This window comes from Podarcis raffonei, chromosome 14, assembly GCF_027172205.1.
Source record: "Podarcis raffonei isolate rPodRaf1 chromosome 14, rPodRaf1.pri, whole genome shotgun sequence".
In the NCBI taxonomy this organism is placed as follows: Eukaryota; Metazoa; Chordata; class Lepidosauria; order Squamata; family Lacertidae; genus Podarcis; species Podarcis raffonei.
This window is the reverse complement of record NC_070615.1, coordinates 10,184,848-10,205,839: the sequence shown is the minus strand read 5'-3', so window position 1 is coordinate 10,205,839 and position 20,992 is coordinate 10,184,848. Positions and strand designations below refer to the sequence as shown.

At 45.2% G+C, this 20,992-nt stretch overlaps 1 protein-coding gene across 4 annotated transcripts in view; it reads left to right on the top strand.

Moving 5' to 3' along the window:
* The window catches only part of AP3B2 (adaptor related protein complex 3 subunit beta 2), a 73,707-nt gene extending 54,227 nt beyond the window's left edge, over positions 1–19,480 (top strand). For 2 of the 4 annotated variants that reach the window (XM_053364316.1, XM_053364315.1), the window contains exons 19-27: positions 15–222; positions 1,631–1,802; positions 2,623–2,698; positions 4,447–4,553; positions 5,883–6,114; positions 7,342–7,426; positions 8,823–8,920; positions 14,889–15,027; positions 18,884–19,480. In XM_053364316.1, coding sequence (XP_053220291.1) covers positions 15–222; positions 1,631–1,802; positions 2,623–2,698; positions 4,447–4,553; positions 5,883–6,114; positions 7,342–7,426; positions 8,823–8,920; positions 14,889–15,027; positions 18,884–19,034 — 1,268 coding nt within the window. In that variant the 3' untranslated portion in view covers positions 19,035–19,480. Of the gene's footprint in view, positions 1–14; positions 223–1,630; positions 1,803–2,622; positions 2,699–4,446; positions 4,554–5,882; positions 6,126–7,341; positions 7,427–8,822; positions 8,921–14,888; positions 15,028–18,883 lie in introns of those variants that run through there. The other 2 variants (XM_053364317.1, XM_053364318.1) reach the window with 2 other exon arrangements.
* Positions 19,481–20,992: the final 1,512 nt, after the last annotated feature.

Sequence of the window (20,992 nt, the reverse complement as noted above, 5' to 3'; positions counted from 1 at the left end):
CCTTTTTTTGCCAGAGCCTGAGACAGTGAGTGGGTCTGAAAGTGAAAGCGGCAGTGAGAGTGGGTCTGGTTCTGGCAGTGAAGAAGAAGAGGAGGAGGAAGATGAGGAGGAGGAGGAGGAGGAGGAAGAGAGTGGGGACCAGTTGGAAGAGGAGGAGGAGGAAAAGAAGAAGAAGAAGAGAAAGGAGGCCCTAAGGAAAAGATCCCTAGAGAGTGCTGGAAGGTACGAAAGTAATGACTCTCCACCCTCAACATACACAAAGCAGTTTTTGTTGTTGTATTTTTTATAAGAAGTGAATGTTCTAAGCCACTTTGGGTACAGCTCAATGTGGAAAGGCAGCATATAAACTCAACTAATTATATGGCATTAGATGCAGATGAAAAGAGGCAGTTTTGAACACCCATTTCTAAGGGCATGCTGTGTCCAAATAAAATAAAATAAAAGTTCCGGACAGACAGAGCCATATCCAAGAAAGCCATTCTATTAGCACAGGGGTGAGGAAGCTCTGGTCCACTGTTCAATCTTGGCTCACCAGAGGGTGCAAGTTGGCCTGCAAGGCCATTTCCCCCAAACCATACCCACTTGTCCATCAGCTGATGACATTGGGTGATGTTGGATGATGGGCTAAAGGGATGGGGTTCAATCCTGCTGCATGGCACTTTGGCAGAACATTCCCTACAGCCACCAGGATTGAATCCTTTCCTTATCAGCCGATGAGCAGAGAGTGCAGCTCTGGAGTGCTCTGCTTTGGCGCAGGTCAGCTTGGACATCCTTTAGTCACCTGATGTCATTGTGGTGTCGGAAGATTGACAGGTGGATGGCCCCTCGTTGTCTAGTGCCATCTTCTCTTGGGCTTCAGGCGGCAGAATGTCTTGAGCAGACACTGCATGCCTGCATACGTGTGTGTGTGTGTGTGTGTGTGTGTGTGTGTGTGTGTACATGAGTACAGACACACAGACTGATCTATGCACCTAGTAGAATAAGGACACTGAAGAGTGAATTGGTAAAGTGGAGTGTACCACTCCAGACTGCAGGTTGGTATGGTTAAAAAACACACAACTTTGTTCATGTTGAGCATTAGCAACTGAGGAACTAACTGGGAAGAGATCTGTACAGTGGTACCTTGGGTTACAGACTGCTTCAGGTTACATATGCTTCAGGTTACAGACTCCGCTAACCCAGAAATAGAACCTCGGGTTAAGAACTTTGCTTCAGGATGAGAACAGAAATCGTGCTCCGGTGGTGCAGTGGCAGCAGGAGGCCCCATTAGCTAAAGTGGTGCTTCAGGTTAAGAACGGACCTCCGGAATGAATTAAGTACTTAACCTGAGGTACCACTGTACAAGCATGCACTAGCTGCTGAGTGAGTTGCTGGAGAATTTGGACCAATGACATTGCAGTATGCAGATCAGCAGAATCTCCAGACTCCTGCTGCACCCCAAGAAGCAGGAGGCCCCAGAGAAACTGCCTAAGTCTGCACACATGCCATACACTTAATGTATGTGACTTAGTTGGTTAAGGGCGCTGTTAAGGTAAACTGCAGATCCCAGGATTCATGTGCTTTAAATATATGGAGTGCATGCAGCCTAAGCCTCAATTGGCTTGGTTTTTTTTCTTTCTAATAACACCAGTGAGGAGGAGGAGGAGGAAGAGCGGAGCAAGAAAAAGGTGCTGGCCATGAAAAGGGGCTCAGAATCCTCGTCTGAGGAGGGCAGCCCATCCGAGAGCAGCTCGTCAGAGTCTGATTCTGGCTCCGAAGCAGAGGAACCCCACTTGGAGAAGGAAGTGAAAAAGAAAAGGACGGTGAGTGGCGTGGGGTCATGAAATCTGCCAGCTCCGGTGTCTTTTTGGTGCAGCCACTAAGTTTGGTCAGTCCTCATTGGGCAATTTTATGGGCTTGCCCCTTTCTAAGGATGATTTGTTCCCCCAAGCCTGTTCAGGCCTCCCTTATTGGCAAAACCTATTTGGTGCTTCACAACTTTCTGACTAGTTGCAGGACCTTAGCCAGACCTAGCAGAGTAAACGCAGAATCCATGGAAGCAATTGGCGACTTGGCTGCAGACAGGATAGACAAAGCAGGAACCAGGAACTTGTAGAGTTAGGTGTTTATTATATACAGTGGACTATTTACAGGAACAGAACACAGATCTTTTGCTAGCTCTCTCTGACGCAACTCACAACTCCTACACTGACACACAGAACTCTGAACACTGAACTAACACATTCCAGTTAGTAGGCCATTAATTATCACTCCCTTGAGAGCTTGACCAATCAGGGAGTTGTCTCCATGTCTCTGTTATCACCAGGCAGACTTACTCCTTCACATGACCTTCTGGCTGTCTGCCAAACCTTAATTGACTGTGTGAGTAGCTGCACGTACACACTTTCCCAACACCCCTTTTGTGCCTGGATGGTGCTGTTTTGGCTGTATGAAGACTGGCACTCAAAGAATCAGAGTTAGCTATTAGTAGCATATAATATGTTGGCTTCAAGTGGCGAGTGACATAGATGAGTATGAAGAGTGCTGTGCCTGGCAGAATTGACTGGGTTTAGGACTGGCTGTGCCAATGCAGAAAACACAAAGTTAACGCTTTCCTAATTTTTCCTCTGTCTTGTCTTTCAGCCTCCTAGCAGCAAACCTGCTCCAAAAGTCCCCAAGAAAGGGGTAAAGGAGATTTCCTTGCTCGACCTGGATGACTGTAAGTGTTGCCCCTTTAACAGTTTCCCCCTTCCCAGGAAACACTGGAAATTGTAGCTCTGTGAGGGACATAGGGGGTCTCCTAAAAACTCTTAGCCCCCTTAAGAAATTACAGTTCTCAGGATTTTCTGGGGGAAGCCATGATTGTTAAAAGCGTAATGATACTGCTTTCAACATATAGTGTGGATGGGGCCTAAAAGTTCACCTGGTGCCACTGGTTTCAAGAATTAGCACTATTTTTGTTACTGAGTATTTAAAATACTGTATTTTAAATAGTATTTTAATCATTCATTTCATAGTTGTAAACCTCTTAGAAGCCATTTTGCCCTGTAAGTGGCATGTAAACAATAAAATAAATGAACATTCATGGTCGGAATCACAGGGCATGTTCAGGAGCTTAACCCAGTGTTTCTCAAACTTGGGTCCCCAGCTCTCTTTGGACTACAACTCCCATCATCCCTGACCACTGGTCCTGCTAGGTAGGGATGATGGGAGTTGTAGCCCAAAAACAACTAGGTACCCAAGTTTGAAAAACACTGGGCTTAACATATTCCCACCATACCATGGTCCCAGCAAAACTCTTCCCCTTTGCCTGACATTTCTTAGGACAGATGCTGCAGTTGACCCCTTCTGCACTTGGGGAAATCATTTCCATTTTAATGGCGGATTCGAATCCTAAGATTACTGTACAGAAAATGCAGCTTTAGTCAAAAACGTATTTTTAAAAAACTATTTCTGCTTATTTGTGGGTTTTGTCATATTTTGCTTTTTAAAGGTACAACTTGTGTGCAGGTATATTTAGTCTTCCTCACTGCTGAGGCTCTCTTGATAAAGCTTATGCTGTGTTTGGTGCCCATGGCCTGTAGACCAAATAAGCTGAAACCCAGATTAGCTATTGACACCAAAAACCCCTGCGTTAAATAGCAGCTGGGAAGTGGAGAGGTTTGCATCAAGGACAGAGTGTGGGCAACAGGCTCGACACACCTGCAGCTCTGATCCTGATTTGGGGGGGGGGGAAGTGTCATGATAACTATTTTTAGAAGAGCAAAAGCAGACAAATTAAATGCATGCATGCCTCCTCTAATTTGGGAAAGGGATGTAGTTCTCTGGTGATAGAAGATCCCAGATTTAATCCTCAGCATCCCCAGGTGGGTTAAGGCTGGAAACATTCTTCTTGGAAATCCTAGCTGAGCTAGATGGACCAATGATCGGACTTGCTATAAGGCAACAAGTTCCTGTGTTGTCCTGCGATGGGCCTGAATAATTGCTTTCAAAGACGGTCACCTGCTGTGAATTCACTCTGTGTGCTTTGTCACTGGGAGGAAGCCTGTCTTTGCAGAGATGCAGCAGGTGACGACTTCTTCCAAGGTCAAGTTATGCTTAGCAGGTCTGTCTGCAACTGGATCATTCGACTCCTGGTAGAGAGTGGCAACTGTTACACTGCAGCATATTGGAGACTCATAGGGACCCATGCTTAAATTCATGATCTGTGCCCCGGCCAAAGTTTTGGAATGACTGCTTTACAGGTTGCCATAGAGCAGGTGATCTGTCCATGGTGCTGGAAACTTTTTTGTATACTCTGTGTGTGTTTGTGCGCACGCACGTTCACATCTGACTCTAGACACTTTTATTTTTTCCCCATAGAGCAGGTCTTGTTGACTTGCCATTCTCTCTTCCCAACCCAAATTGTGAAAGGTCCGGATCTAGAAGTTCATTAACGCCTTTGTTTCCTGCTTCTCTGCCCCACAGTCACACCCCCTCCCCCACAGCCAATTGCCTCCAGCCCCGCAGTTTCCACCAGCCTAGTGACGGACCTTGAGGGCCTCACCCTGACTGACACTTCTCTAGCGGCTGCTGTAAGTGATCTCAGTTTATTTATATCGCACTCTCTCAATTTATCTGTCTTACCTTTTTAGATCTTCTCTTTCCTCCAAGAAGCTCGCAGAATGCATGATTCTTTCTTGCATCTGTTTGACAACAACCCTGTGAGGTAGATTTGGCCTAGAGCGTGTGATTGGCCTAGGCTCTAGGGCATCCAGTGAGCATCACAGTTCATGGGAATTTGAACATAGTACTAACATAATGCTACATGAATGTTCCGGCAGCCCTCCCTGTCCTTCCCAGCTCCCAGCAACCCTCTAAATATCTTCCAGGTGTTCTCCCAACCCTTTGGAGCAGATTTGGAGTGTGTGCAGGGTGAACATAAGGGGAGGAAAGTGAGGGACACTGTTGCGCAAGTGGAAATCCTTGAGTTAGTTGGATACTGCCCTATTCCACTATGGTTCTTTTTTGTTGATAGGACTTTAAATGAGATTTTTAGGGTGCAGGACCTGATAATTATGTGGCTGGGGAAAGCTAGAGGCCTGTGGTACATTTCCTTAGCTGTCTTTGTCAGGAAAATAAGCCTCCTAGGTGTGCTGTCCAAGATCTGAAGTGGCTAGTATAAACTATATGGGAACTTTATAGCTCACTGATAAGAGTGCACATTTTGTAAACAGAAGGTCCTGGGTTCAATATGTGGCATCTCCCAACTGGGCTAGGAAAGTCTCTGGGCTGGGAAACCACAGCCAGTTAGTGTAGATAAATGCTGAACTAGATGGGTCAATGATATGGCTCTGTATACGGCAGCTCCTTGTGTTCCTGTGCAAGACACATGATTGGCCACGGCTGTGCTGTGCTCTGGCAGCTGCCATGCTGCCTTCCAGTGAGAACTGCACTGGATGTTCACAGCTTTTGATTTCTAACTTTATACATTTTATTATACATTTATACAAAGAAGAAAGTAGCATTCAAACAAAAAAATAAAAACGGAATGTAGGAAAGGGGAATATGATGTTTTGACCATATAAACTAGAAATACCAATATATACTAGATGGCCAACTGTGATGCATAAATTTCAAGAAAGGCTGACCAAATGCTTCTTGTATTTCTGTTAATTGTGCTTATGTTGATACAGTGCCACTTCAGATAAGGAGGGGGAGTGCAAATCATTAACCCATTCTTGTATGGAAGGTGACTCTTCCATCCAGATTAGAAGCTGTTAAAATACCTGTTTCTTTCCTAAGGGGATTTAGGAAGGAGCACCTGGTTCCTTCTTGGGCTTCCTCCTTCCATCCTGCCTCTCCTCATTGCACTTTAGCCTGCCTGAATCTCCCCATTTCTTCCTTCCTCTCCTGCTTTGCAGATGATCAGTCCTGTGTTTGGTGCTGTGAAGACGTATGAGCTGCTGCATCGCATGACGGGAGAGGGGCTGTCTGTCGAGTATTACTTCAGCCGACAGCCTTTCACCCCTGATTCCCGTATGGTGGCTGTGCAGATCCAGATCTCCAATAACACCGCTGCTGAGGTGAAGAACATCCGTGTGAATGAGCCCAAGCTACTCTCAGGCATGCGTGTCCAGGAATTCAAGGAGATCGGTAGGATCTATGTGAGCATGGGTACATGCATGCGCTTGGGATTCAGCAGGCAGCCATGCTTTTTGCTGGCTCCTTCTGGGGTAGTCAGTTGGGTTTGAGAATGTTACCTACCCCCTAGCAAGCCTAGCTGATACTTATTTATATATTTTATTCCATTTATATCCTACCTATTCTCCAGGGAAGGGACGCAGGTGGTGCTGTGGTCTAAACCACAGAGTCTAGGGCTTGCCGATCAGAAGGTCAGTGGTTCAAATCCCCGCAACGGGGGGAGCTCCCATTGCTCAGTCCCTCCTCCTGCCTACCTAGCAGTTCGAAAGCACGTCAAAGTGCAAGTAGATAAATAGGTACCGCTCTGGCGGGAAGGTAAACGGCGTTTCCATGCACTGCTCTGGTTTGCCAGAAGCAGCTTAGTCATGCTGGCCACATGACCCAGAAGCTGTATGCCAGCTCCCTCGGCCAATAAAGCGAGATGAGTGCCGCAACCCCACAGTCGGCCACAACTGGACCTAATGGTCAGGGGTCCCTTTACTCTCCAGGGATCTTGAGGTAGCTTATGTGTTTCTCATGGTTCTGTCTCTCATTTTATCCTCACAACGACCCTGTGAGGTGGGGGGAGAGAGACAGAGAGAAACTGACAGGCCCAAAGTCACTCGCTGAGTTTTGTGGCTGAATGGGGGTTTAAACTCTGGTCTCCCAGGTTCAACACTCTAACCACTACACCATGCACTAGTCTGAGTGTGTCTCTTGTGGTTAGAACCACTGCTGTTTGGCTTGGGGGAAAGAATCACAACAGCATAGGAGTTGGGCCATTTCCCTTTTATGCTAGCCTCTGGGCCATTTGGAACAGCAACACTGGGACTGTTTCTAAAGTTCAGGTCCGAGTGCCGTCGCACCAGAGGGAAATATCTGCAGACTTGCAGGAAACCAGAAGTGTTCAGAAGTGCAACCCTATCCCCCCAAACCCACTAGGGGGCTGATCCTCAAAAATCAGCCTAGTGATGACTCAGGGCGTTCAGTAGCCATAGAAAACACTGACTGACTTTTGGGTGGAAATGGGGTTCGGAATGGAGTGCCCAGACCTTTTGTGGCAGGTCCAACATGTATTGCTTAATGAAACTGGAGGGGTTGTTGAACCCACCCTAAGGTACTTTGGAGCCTCCTGGTGTAAGGTGCGAGATGGGGGCAACCCTAACATCTCACTTGGGTCCTTTTCTCCTGGGCTTGCAGAGTCTTTGGCACCTGGTGAAACAGTCAGTGTTGCTATGGGCATAGACTTTTGTGACTCGACCCAGGCAGCCAGCTTCCAGCTCTGGTGAGTACCTCTTCTCCTTCATTTTGTGCAAAGCAATGGCTATGTTCTCAGCAATGAGCAGACCAAAGCATCACCACTGTAAGAGAATAGCAGGAGCTCAGCTCTGCTCTCAAGAGTACAATAACTCCATATACAGCAATATTTTGCCATTCTCTCTGCTAGCTTCATGTCTACCTTGTCCTTGCTACCTCACTGATAGGTCGATCCTTTCTGTGCTACAAGCTGAATATTGCTGCTACTAAATAATAATAATATTTACCGTATTTTTTGCACCATAACACTCACTTTTTTCCTCCTAGAAAGTAAGGGGAAATGTCTGTGCGTGTTATGGAGCGAATGCCTACGGGTTGCGGGGGGGATCTGTTGCAGTTGTGAGCAGAGGATCCATGGTTCCCCTTCCTTCCCTCCTCCGTGGCTCGCTTTGAAACAGCAAAGCGGGAGAAGAGCCGCTGAGTGGGGAGGAGAGAGGGACAGAGAGCCTGCTTGCTTTAAAGGAGCAAAGCGGGAGAGGAGAGGAGCCGCTTACACTCCTGTCCGGTTGGCTCCTTTAAAGCAAGCAGGCTCTCTGTCCCTCTCTCCTCCCCACTCAGCTCGCTAAATAGCATTATTAGCAGCATCCTTCTCCACACACCCCATGCGTGCTCCTTGTCCCTTGAGTGCTTTTCCTTCCCTCCCAACTTAAAACGTGGTTACAAAGCATGGATCCACATGGATCCTCAGGATTTTTACACTGGGTCACCCCAAATTCACCATCAGATCACATAGCATGTCCATGGCTACATCTTGCACCAAAAAAATAACGCACCCACTGTTGCCTGGGGTCGCAGTGGTGCAAAAACGTGGTTACAAAGCATGGATCCACATGGATCCTCAGGATTTTTGCATTGGGCTACTCCAAACTCACTGTCAGATCACATGTCTGTGGCCACAGCATGAACCACAAAAATCATACATCCACTGTTTCGTTTAGAATATTTTTTTTCTTGTTTTCCTCCTCCAAAAACTATGTGCGTGTTGTGGTCTGGTGCGTGTTATAGAGCGAAAAATACGGTATACTTCTACTTGTTTGTTTGTTTGCAGCAGGTGGGGGTGTATGAGAGAGCTCCCTGCTGGTCCAGGACCTCTTCTGAAGGCCGGCGGTGGGCGAAAGTATTTGCTCCCAACCGCCAGCATTTTAAAAGAGGTCCCTGGAGATTTCCCTATGGGCTTCCTTCTTGCGAAGCAAGCCCATAGGGAAATTCGTCTGGCGAAGCACCTCGAAAAACGGAAAACTCTTTCCTCTTGCGAGTTTTCCGTCTTGCGAGGTACCACTGTGGTCTTAAGGAACTGTCCTGTTGTTCTTGGTGAATTCTTGGTGAAGCCAAGCTCATCTTGCGCGGTCTCCTTCTGTTTCCAGCACACACACACGCCAGTTCTATGTGTCCATCCAGCCCCCAGTGGGGGAGCTCATGGCTCCTGTCTTCATGAGCGAGAATGAATTCAAAAAGGAGCAAGGTAAGTGTTATTTCTCCCCCCCCCCCAACCAGCTGTAAAAGGAAGCAGGGCAGATTCTCGACAGCAAGCTCCAAACCCATAGCTTGGCAATGAAGACAGGATTGCACAGCCCTCTTCTCTGCTGGCCCACTCTGCCCCGGAAGAGAAGCGAGATCATACTAGACAGGGGAGAATTGCCCTCGGCCATTCGGGCTTCCCTCCCCTCCCCTCAGCCCCCCCCCACTGCCTCGCCCTAGTATAGCCATCTGTGGTGCGCTTTCCCCCTAGAGAAAGGCTACCAGACTCAAAATCGTCATGGCTGTTTTCCTGCTACATCAAGAATTCACTCTTACTCACTTGTTCCTGGGAGTAAGCCCCACTGGGCATAGTGGGCCTTACTTCCAAGTAAACATATATAGGATTGTGCTGCATTTTGCATGCAGACCATGCTTCTCTTTTTGTGGGTGTGAGAGAGTTTCCCTACTCCTGTCATTTCCAATGTTTTTTTGCTCCGGGTGTAACTGGCCAGCGAGAGAGAAATGGGAGAGAGACCCACACGGGGAGGGCGTTCTTGGCGCCGCCCCCATTCAAGAGCTGCCATCACCCTCTCGGGCTGGCCGTGGCTATGGGGGGAGCACATTTGGTTGGGGGCCGTGTTGGCAGCTGACGCTAATCATGTGTTTTGTTCTCCTCCGCTGCCTTGTGCATTCTGGCTTCTTCTTTTTCTTTAGAGCAACTGTTAAAGATAGGTGTGGGTAAGTCCCAGCACAGGTAGCTACTTCCTGTGGATGCTGCAGCTGCTGTCTGCTCCTTGTAGCCGTAGTGCTAGCGCTGCTTCCACTGGGTAGTTTCTCTCCTTTTCTAGCCGTAGTAATAGCACTGCTTCTACCCTGGGGACTTTTCCCAACCCAGTAGCTGCAGATCCTTTAATTAGCACTGCTTTCACCGCAGACACACACATCCTTCTCCTAACCTTAGCCTGGTGCAACTTGCACTGTAGACACACCCTATTTCTCCTGCTACTTTCCCGATCCCTTGCCCCTTTTCTCCATGCCCCCACCTACCAAATAGGTCGCAAACAGGGTAATAGAGGTCAGGAGGATGTAACCTTTCTAGCTTGCTAGTGCAATAAAGGATTTCCCGGCAGGCTGTTTGTCATCCCAGCAAGTAAGAATTGTCTCCATGTAACTAGTGCAGTGGACGCTCGGGTTGCGAACGTGATCCGTGCGGGATGCACGTTCGCAACCCGCAGATGCGCACGCGTGGGTTGTGATTTGGCGCTTCTGCGCATGCGCGACCGCCGAAACCCAGAAGTAACCCATTCTGGTACTTCCGGATTTCGGCGGTCCATAACCTGAAAAAACGCAACCTGAAGCATCTGTAACCCGAGGTATGACTGTATAGAGAACTTGTTTGAAGGGAGTAGCTGTTGGGTCTCCCCACCCCAGCCTATTACAGCTGTCAATACACATGGGGAAACATTTAGGAAAGACTTCACCAACCTAGTGCCTTCTAGAGGTTGTTGGACTATAACGCCCATCAATCCCCTGGGGTTGATGGGAGTTGTAGTCCAACAACCTCTAGAAGGCACCAGGTTGATGAAGGCTAATTTAGGAGGCTAGCAACTCTTTCTCGGTAGTGGCGCTCACCCTGTGGAACGCTCTCCCATCAGATGTCAAATAAATAAACAACTATCTGACTTCTAGAAGACATCTGAAGGCAGCCCTGGTTAGGGAAGCTTTTTCATATTTGATGTTTTTAATATTCTGTTGTGAGCCACCCAGAGTGGCTGGGGAAACCCAGCCAGATGGGCAGGATATAAAAAATTATTATTATTATTATTATTATTATTATTATTATTATTATTATTATTATTATTTCAAAAACTTTATTTTCAACTTTGCAAGGATGATTACAATTTCTACACCATATCAAATTTTAAGCTACTGCCCAGATGTTGCATGTCAGCTGTACATTGACAATACACACAGCAATAGGACAGTAAAGTTAGCAGTTATTAATTAATATTGATTAGCTAATTTTTCTTATGGTTTGGTGTAACCTATGAAGGCGTACCAGACACCAGACTGTGTGACTATTTTTAAGCTTTGCTTACTGAGCTCCACAGGAGTTTATGAGATAGACTCCAACAGAAGATGGATGACATATTGGCCCAGGGCTAAGTTTCCAAGTATTGACCCAAAAGCAAGGGGTGTACTTGGGTCTTTAATAACTTTGTTGGGAGGACCCAAAGGATCTGGCTCTAGATCCAAGTTGGGCAGAAGTAAGGTGAATTCCAGTGCAGCAGACAAGGATAAAGGGGGCTAAAGCTGGAGTCTCTCATCACCCCTGACCACTAGCCATGCTGGCTAGAGCCGAATAGAGGTGGACTTAAGGGCCACAGATTCTTGGCCTTGGGCTAGAGGAAGATGCATCATCAAAACTGGACAGGGGCCGAGATCCAAAAGCACAGGCACCCCCACACAGTTGTCCTTGCATCAGAGGCATGTTGTTCTGATTTAGGAGCAAGCACAGAGGCTAAGAATATATAGGCGCTGGCAGACAGGGATTGGCTCTTGGGCATCAGCTGACAGAACACACAGGCAAGCTGTTCTGCAACCTAAGGGGCATCCTCAGAACTCAGTTTGCTAGGCTCTCAGTGAAAGGTTTTGGCATTGAAGCTTTGGTAAGGACACCAGTGCCCACAAGGTTCTTTCCTTCTGATGGGCCACTAGGTTTTCTGTCTCTGCAGTAGAGTTGCATGTACTTTTGCATGCTGCTCCCCAGCCGTGAGAGAGACCAGCAGAGGGGTGGAGCTGCTCCTGAGCCCTTTCTGTACCTTCCCCTCCGTCTTCCCTTCTCCTTTTACCTTGGCAGAGCACCTGGCATCCCGTCGGCTGACGAAACTCCCTGCATGGTCCAGCAAGGCAGCCTTTTTGGCATGTTAACGCCTAGCACCCAGGCACCACTGCCTCTAATAACACTCCGAGCTGCACACCACTTTCTGCAAGCAGCGGGGCTTTCCGGGACAATTAACCCAAAGCCTCCTTGCTTGGAATGGCTGTTCATAAGAACGCTAGGAATATAATCCTGTAGGGTGGGGGGATGCTTTTGCTTTATGAGGGTCCCTTCCTGAAGATTAAAAAACACACAAAAATACACCTATACCCTCCCTTGGACACATAGTACACTTCCGTTTGGAAACTCTTGGCTTATATAGATATTACAACATACATCAATCTTATGTCTTCTTTTAAGATAGCCCCCATCAGTACCTCTTGTTCAGCTAAGCTACAATGGGGACTCATTTAGATCCTGGATAGAATGGGGTAGGGTGTGTCAAACTAGAATTGCCCTGAACTCTGGATCTTGTAAGAATGTGCCCTTTGCAGCTCTCTCTGCAGCAATCAGAAGCTCTTAAGTATGTCCCGCAAGCCTATAAGATGTGTTGGCAAATACCGTATTTTTTGCACCATAACACTCACTTTTTCCCTCCTAGAAAGTAAGGGGAAATGTCTGTGCGTGTTATGGAGGGAATGCCTACGGGGTGGCATGCCTACGGATTTTCCTCCTCTAAAAACTACGTGCGTGTTATGGTCGGGTGCGTGTTATAGAGCGAAAAATACGGTAAATAAATAGGAATTGCTATTCACAGTGGAGTGTAACCACCCAATTGTATTGCAATACCCAAGGTCTGTTTGATATTTATCAGAATCAACTTGCAAATCTTTTCCCGACAAGTATCACGTAGGGCTGCAGGTGTTGCATTACATATTTGAATGTTCAGGCATATTTAAAACAAAAACAAAACCCCCACCCTGCCTGTAGAAAACTAGAATGGCAGGGATAACAGTTTAGCCTAGCTTTCTGCTTGACATTCTCTCTCTTTCCCCCCCCTATGGAAACTTTTGATCATGCAACATCCTCCTCCCACATTTGCAGTCTGAAGTGATTCCGCCCATGAAGTCTTTCCACTTGGCTGTGCCTTGGAAGCCTGCATTCAAATCCTAGATTTAGGGTTTTGAATGCAGATCTGGTTCTAACTGTGGTCAGTGAACCGTCTGTAGTGTAGACAACAATAATCCTAATCCAATAAGAAGTAAGGGGTTGAATATGGACAGGTTTAGGCAAAATATTCAGGATCAGGGCCATCCTTATTAAGCAAGTGCAGATAGCTACGTACACTGCGAAGGTACAACACAACAAATAGTGCTGCCACTGTTCTTGAAGGCCTCTAACACTGCCTTGCATGCATCCAAAATGGCAATTGTATGTAAACATTTATTCACTGCAAATATTTTATATGCTGCTTTTCTGTTTAAATATGCTTCCAAAGTAGATCCACACACCCCACCGAAAAAGCTAAACCTTGAAACCTAATTTTGCTTTAGTTTTATAATAATATGCTAGTATACTCAGGGAGATGGAAGGAGACACAGCAGCCTTTGGAGGCCCCACCTCCCCACAGCAGCAGCAAACTAGGAAACAGTTTATAAGGTCACCCCACTGGATGTATCCACTATCAGATGGTAACCTTTGGGGCTGAGATTTATCTATTTATTTACAAGAAGTTTCTAGCCTTCCCTTCACCATATGATCCCGGTGTGGATTGTGATGCAATAAAATGGTAAAGCAGCATTAATGATAAAGCCAATTTAACGCAGCTTCTAAATTATTGTTATTATTGTTAATTAAATTTGTGTACCACCCTATACCCGCAGGTCTCAGGGCAGTTCACAAAAGCCAGATACAAATAGAGCATAGTCCTATAGTACTCAGCGTTCCGGGTCTTGGGTCTTCTCACTTGCAGTAGGAAAAAAAATCCATTACCCCCCTGGGCAAGGTTTCCCAAACTTGGGTCTCCAGGTGTTTTTGGACTACAGTTCCCATCATCCCTGACCACTGGTCCTGCTAGATGATGGGAGTTGTAGTCCAAAAACACCTGGAGACCCAAGTTTGGCCAACACTGCCCTAAGGGAACAGATGAGTTTTCACCAAGCACCAAAACACCAAAAGTGTCAGCACCAATTGTGCCTCTAGGCCAGGGGTAAAGAACTTACGGCCCTCTGCACAGCGCTTTGCAAGTGGCAACAATCAGCTGCTCATCCACATGGGCAAACACAGGACACCTGTTATCATTGTGATATCAGGTGCTTGACAAGTGGATCACTCCACCCACCTGTCAGACTTGGACTGCAAGGGGCAGTGGAGATAAAAAATCTAGCCCACTGGTCAGACCCAGTTCCCCACCCCTATGCTAGGCAGAGGGCAGTCCATTGGCAGAGCACCGACATAGAGAAGACCCCTATCTCAAAAGTTGACCATGTGGTGCCTCCAGGTGTTCTTGGATTCCCAACTCCCATCAGCCTCAGCCAGCACAGCCAAAGGTCAGGGCTGATGGGAGTTGTAGTCCAACAACATCTGGAGGACGCCATGTTGGCTTCCCCTACCCTGTTCCATAACTCCATATAATGCCCTTCTCTTGGTGGTGAAATGACAAGAAGGCCTCTCCTGTAGACCTAAGAACATGGGCAGGCTACAACAGGAAAATGTGTACCCTTCAGAAATTTGCATTAGCTATTGAGATTGCATTAGTCACTGTGGGCTGATGCCTTTGTCCTTAGAGGCACGGGTAGGGTATCCTATAGGGTGGAGTTGCCCAGAAAAAAAATTGAATAGTTGGAGACATTTGACCTGCAGATCTCAAGGATAGAAGCAGACATGGGGTGGCAAAATTCAAATCCTTCATGGGAATTCCAGAGTTGCATACGCAACCTGAAGTGGGAGCTGACGGGAAGCTACGCATAGCATAGAGAACAGACGGGAAGCTACGTATAGCATAGATCTCCCATTGTAGATTGGTTTGTATCCTAGACAGCCAGGGAAACCTGGACCCTTTCCTCCCAAGTCATACGCTGCTATTTAATGAATTGTCTCCACCCAGATGTCTACTGTTCTTTTTTTCCCTTTTCTACCTTCTGTCCTCCAGGGAAGCTAACAGGGATGAGTGAAATCACAGAGAAGCTGACTCTACCTGACAAATGCCAGAGTGACCACGTGATTGTGCAACAGGTGACATCTGCAGCCAACGTTAGCCGTGTGCCTTGTGGCTCAGACAAGGAGTATCGGTAAGGAGATGGCTGCCATATGCTAAGATCAATCTTGTCTCTGCTTCTTCTAAATAGTGAGGGTTGTGGCCTGCCAGAGGTTGCTGGACTACAACTCCCATCATCCCTCACCATTGGCCATGATGGCTGGGGCTGATGGGACTTGTAGTCCAACAACACATGGTGGGCCTCCAGTTTTCCATCCCTGTCCTAACCCCATATTTGCTTTCTTGGTCACTTCCAATCCCCATCTGGATGTCTGACAACTTCTATTACTGGTTCTGTTCTCAAATACTTGCCCTTGATGCCCACAAATTTGCAGCTATAGTTCCAGACTTTGATGGAACAAAGGAAATGTTGAAGTTACACAAAGCCAGGACTCTTAACTATGCCACACATTACAGCTGTGGCAATTAAATTACTGTCTACCTAGTGCTGAGCAAACCTCCCCTAATAGTAACGTTTCAGAGCCTCACAGGTCTGATGTTTTGCAACATCAGCATTTTTTTCTGATCTGGATCTAGCAACTTTTAGTGTAAGAATATCTAGGGCGCTTAAAGTCTAGACAGCTGGTTGCCCTTGAGAGAGGATGTGGATTTATCTTCTTTTTATCTTACCAAAGGTGAAAGAATGTACCTTCAATTTCTTTACATTTCCAACATTTATTGTTGGGCAAGTGATATATTTTTGCAAGCTTGACTGGGGTCATGTACCACCTGTACATCATTTTCATAATATTCTCTCTTAGGGCATTACATGCCGTAAATTTAATCCCAGTGGTCCACTTCTCCCAGTCAGCAAACATAATATCATGCCCTATATCCTGTGCCCATTTTATCATTGCAGATTTTACCGTTTCTTCCTCAGTATTCCATTTCAACAGCAGATTGTACATTCTTGATAATATCTTAGCATTGGGTTCTAGCAGTTCTGTTTCTAACTTTGATTTCTCCACCTGGAAACCAATTTTTTTATCCAAATTGTACACTTCTCTTATTTGAAAATAGTGCAACCAGTCTCGCACCTTATCTTTAAGCTTCTCATAACTCTGCAATTTCAATTTGTCACCTTCCTGTTCTAGAATTTCCCAGTATTTTGACCATTTGGGCTCCATATTAAGTTTTTTCAAAGCTTTCGCTTCCATAGGTGATAACCATCTTGGAGTTTTGCTCTCCAAAAAGTCTTTATATCTTATCCAGACATTAAACAATGCTTTCCTGACAATATGGTTTTTAAATGCCTTATGTGCTTTGACCTTGCCGTACCACAAGTATGCATGCCACCCAAATACATTATCATAACCTTCAAGATCTAGAAGATCTGTGTTTTCAAGAAGTAGCCATTCCTTCAGCCAGCAAAAAGCCGCTGATTCATAATAGAGTTTAAAATCTGGCAGAGCAAACCCTCCTCTTTCTTTAACATCAGTAAGTATCTTGAATTTTATTCTGGGCTTTTTGCCCTGCCAGACAAATCTAGATATATCTTTTTGCCACTTCTTGAAACAATCCATCTTGTCAATAATTTGCAATGATTGAAATAGAAATAACATTCTCGGCAACACATTCATCTTTATAACAGCGATTCGGCCTAGCAAAGAAAGCTTCAAATTTGTCCAAATTTCTAAGTCTTTTTTCACTTCTGACCAACATTTCTCATAATTATCTTTAAATAGGTTTACGTTCTTAGAAGTCATGTTCACCCCTAGGTATTTTACCTTCTTTACTATTGTTAAGTCTGTCTCTTTCTGAAACCTCTCCCTCTCTATCGGCATCAAATTTTTCTCCAAAACCTTGGTTTTTGACTTATTCAATTTAAAACCTGCCACTTGACCAAATTCCTGGATCATTTCTAAGGCCCTCTTGGTGCTAGGTACTGGCTCCTGTAATGTCAAAACTAGGTCATCTGCAAAAGCCTTAAGTTTATATTGTTTAACTCCGACCTAAATGCCATGAATCAGATGGTCCCTTCTAATCATATTTAACAAAACCTCCAGAACCGAAATAAATAGCAATGGGGAAATTGGGCAGCCTTGTCGTGTCCCTTTCTCTATTTTAAATTCTTCTGTCACCACGTTGTTTACTATCAGTTTAGCCTTTTGTTCAGAATAGATCGCACCTATACCATTTTCAAAATTTTCTCCAACCCCCATCCCCTGTAGATTTTTCTTCATAAAACTCCAAGAAATATTATCAAAGGCTTTCTCCGCATCTACAAATATCAAAACTGCTTTCGTATTAATGTTCACCTGCAACTTTTCTAAAATATTAATTATGTTCCTCATATTGTCCGATAGATGCCTTCCAGGGAGAAAGCCAGCTTGGTCTTTATGTATTACTTCCGCCAATACTTTTTTCAATCTTCTGGCCAAAATATCTGCAAAAATTTTGTAATCCACATTAAGTAGGGATATGGGGCGGTAGTTCTTGAGTTGTGTCTTTTCAGACGCAGTTTTCGGTATAAGTGTGATGTAAGCTTCTTTCCACGACTCAGGCACATTTTTCCCCTCCATAATTTCGTTGCATACCTCCTTTAGTGGTTGAATTAAATAGTCTTTCAAAGTTCTATAATATTTGGAGGTTAATCCATCAGGCCCTGGAGATTTACCCAATTGCATATTCTGAATCGCACCTTCCACCTCTTGTTCAGTTATTTTATAATTCAATAATTTATACCACAGCGCCACCTGCATCCCTCCAAAGCAGTTTACAACACATTAAAACATCAAATAAAAAATGCAGAATAAAACATTACTGAAGAAAACCAAATATAAAGCATACATTCAAAGCAACATAATTAACAGGAAACTAAAATATTAACTTAAAGATTTCAAAATAGTACATTACAAAGAAAGTCAGCTACAGAATACACATTTAACACAGCAGAGTTAAGTGGGGGCGGGAATGAAAACATTGCTAAAGCAAGTTAAATATAAAATGCAGATTTAAAGGTAAAGGGACCCCTGACGATTAGGTCCAGTCGCGGACGACTCTGGGCTTGCGGCACTCATCTCGCTTTATTGGCCGAGGGAGCCGGCGTACAGCTTCCGGGTCATGTGGCCAGCATGACTAAGCCGCTTCTGGCGAACCAGACCGGCGCGCAGAAACGCCGTTTACCTTCCCGCTGGAGTGGTACCTATTTATCTACTTGCACTTTGATGTGCTTTCGAACTGCTAGGTTGGCAGGAGCAGGGACCGAGCAACGGGAGCTCACCCTGTCACGGGGATTCGAACCGCCGACCTTCTGATCGGCAAGTCCTAGGCTCTGTGGCTTAACCCACAGCGCCACAACAGCACAATTAACAAAAGAATACAGCTGCTGCCAATCCTGCCAATGGTGGTTCAGGGCGGGTGGCACCTATGGAAGCTCAGGCTCAGCGACCTACATCTGCACTGAAAGACAGCTGAGATGGTCTGTGACCACTTCAGCAGCCTCAGGGGTTTTTTTTGTAGCTGGAATCAATCAGGGCACCTCCTTCCCAAGTCAGGTGGGGAAAGGACTGCAAGGCAGGGAGCAGGTCTTCCAGGACTCACAGTGGGGAATTGAACTTGCCTTCCCCAACCTGGTGCCCTGCAGTTGTTTTGAACTACTACTCCCAATCCATGCTGGCTGGGGCAGATGGGAGCTGCAGTCCAAAGCATCTACATGGCGCTAGGCTTGGGGAAATTGCACTAACTCTGGGTTTCCCAAACTTGTAGCTATCTTTAGACTACAGCTCCCATCATGCCTTGCTGGCAGCACCAGTGGTCAGGGGTGATGGGAATTGTAGTCCAAAAACAGCTAGAGACCCAAGTTTGAGAAACACTGCTCCGACTACTGCACCATACTAAACCTTGTGACGTGCAGCCACCTTCTTGTTGGGTTGTTTCCCTCTGAACAGGTTCGCCGCCAAGACGGTTAGCAGTGGAAGTCTCATCCTCATCATGCTGGAGAAGAAGGCAGGCAGCGTGGCACAGCTCACTATCAACAGCGAGAAGATGTTGATTAGCACCATGCTAGTAAAGGACATTATCCACTCCTTGACGCAGTGACCAGAATGCTTCCTTCTCTCGTCATCACACCCACTTCAGTCATCCAGCTGTCCTTCCTTCCTGGGCTCAGCCATCTGTCTCCCTCCACCCAGCTTGTTGTGTCTCCCTGTCCCTATGTAAAATACAGATCAAAGCTGAGATCAGGCAATGGGAAACAATCAACGGTAGAAAATAAGGTGCAGCCTCTGATGTGGATAAGAGACATTATTAGCTCAGCAACAAATTAGGGAAGCCTTTTGTAACCTGGTGCGTACTAGAGTTTTTGGAGTACAACTGGAGGGCACCAGGTTACAAAAGGCTGAAACAGGGGTTGTTGGGATGCTGAAGATGCCCTGTGACTCTGCCATCCTTGTTGTGCAGTGAGTCTCCTCCCTGTTTTTCTGTTCTATGGCTCTATTTATTATGGGCAGAGATCGTTCAATAAAAATTCTTCCTGGAATTGCAAATTCTGTTTCCTGGCTCATCTGTATGGTGGCAAAAGTGAAACCTGAGACATCTCCTTTTGTTGCTCTTTCCCCATTACAACCTCCTCCATGGCTCCTCCAATGTAGAGCAGAAGGGCAAGAAACCACATGTATATGAGGACTGAGATTTCTGTTGATCTAACAACTGCCATAGTATTTTTAAAACACAATTGGTGCACATATAATATTGGTACATATGCAGACATATCTATCCTCAATCATCATGTTGCTATTCCATTATTCAAATACCCAAAACGATGAGGGTTTTTAAAAATTTACCTTATTTCCAAAAGTGAAATAATAATTAGTTCCCATTTCTACTCTTACTATTTCTTTATGACAATGGACAACTTGAACTTGAGCTGCAACTCAGTTGGGGTTCCTCCAGTTGACCTTATTTATTCAGCACAGAGATGTAACATTTCTGGATATTTTGAAGCCATGTAGGATTTTTTTTTTATTTTAATTGGGGGCGGGGGGAATGAACACTTCTTTGGGGGGGAATTTTTTTTAACAACAACAACAACAAAACACTTTTTATGTATCAAAGGTCACTTTGTTACTTTAGGAACAAAAAGTGCATTACATATAAATTTACCATAGAATTATCGTGTCTGATATATTAAAAGTATAATTTATTCAGGCAATAATGACAAACTGAATTTATTTTTTTACATTTTTGTTAGCTCCATTTATAAGGAAACTAGATTTTTTTTTTATTTTGCCAGTTCATGAGGAGCAGGCAAAATTTTTTTTAAAGGAACCATCAACATTATAGTTTTAAAAATTATATTCAGAAAATTATTGTGTCTCCTCCAGTTCTCCACAGCATCAGTCAGATATAAAGCACTCATTTCTATAACAAGAACTGAGGAAAAGAGGGGAGGGGGAACAAAACTCATGAATGTTACATGAAATTTAATCAGTCCCTCTTTCTAAGGCAGTAGTTATCAAACTTTTTTCTCTGGGCCAGACTTTCAGAATAAAAACTTGCTTGCAAAACACCAATTTTTTTATTTACAGAAAATATATTGGAAAACAAAAATAACAACTAGCAGTACTTGATTTATAACATAGAACGCAAATACTTTATAATACGACCATGGGACATCCAGAAGATATAAAACAATGCAGCTACATAAAACATGAATCATTCCCAAAATATAATACTGATTGGCTTTGAATCTTTCTGCCATACTTGCTGTCCTCTCCTGCCACACCCTTTTGGGGACCACTGTTCTAAGCTATCACTATGAGCTTCTGTTTCCCATATTTCTCATAATATATACCATGGACTTCTATAAACTGCAGGTTTGCCCATATTGAAACAAGCTCTTACACGTGACAGTTTATTTCTTGAACTGGTGTGTTTCCAAACATAGGCCAGTTTCTTTCACATGCTTCAGAAGTTGGAGGAAGAAGCAAGGGGAGTTGGAGGTTGTGTGGTGCAAAAACGTTGGCCACCATGTTGCAGGAGGGATATGCTTGGCAGAA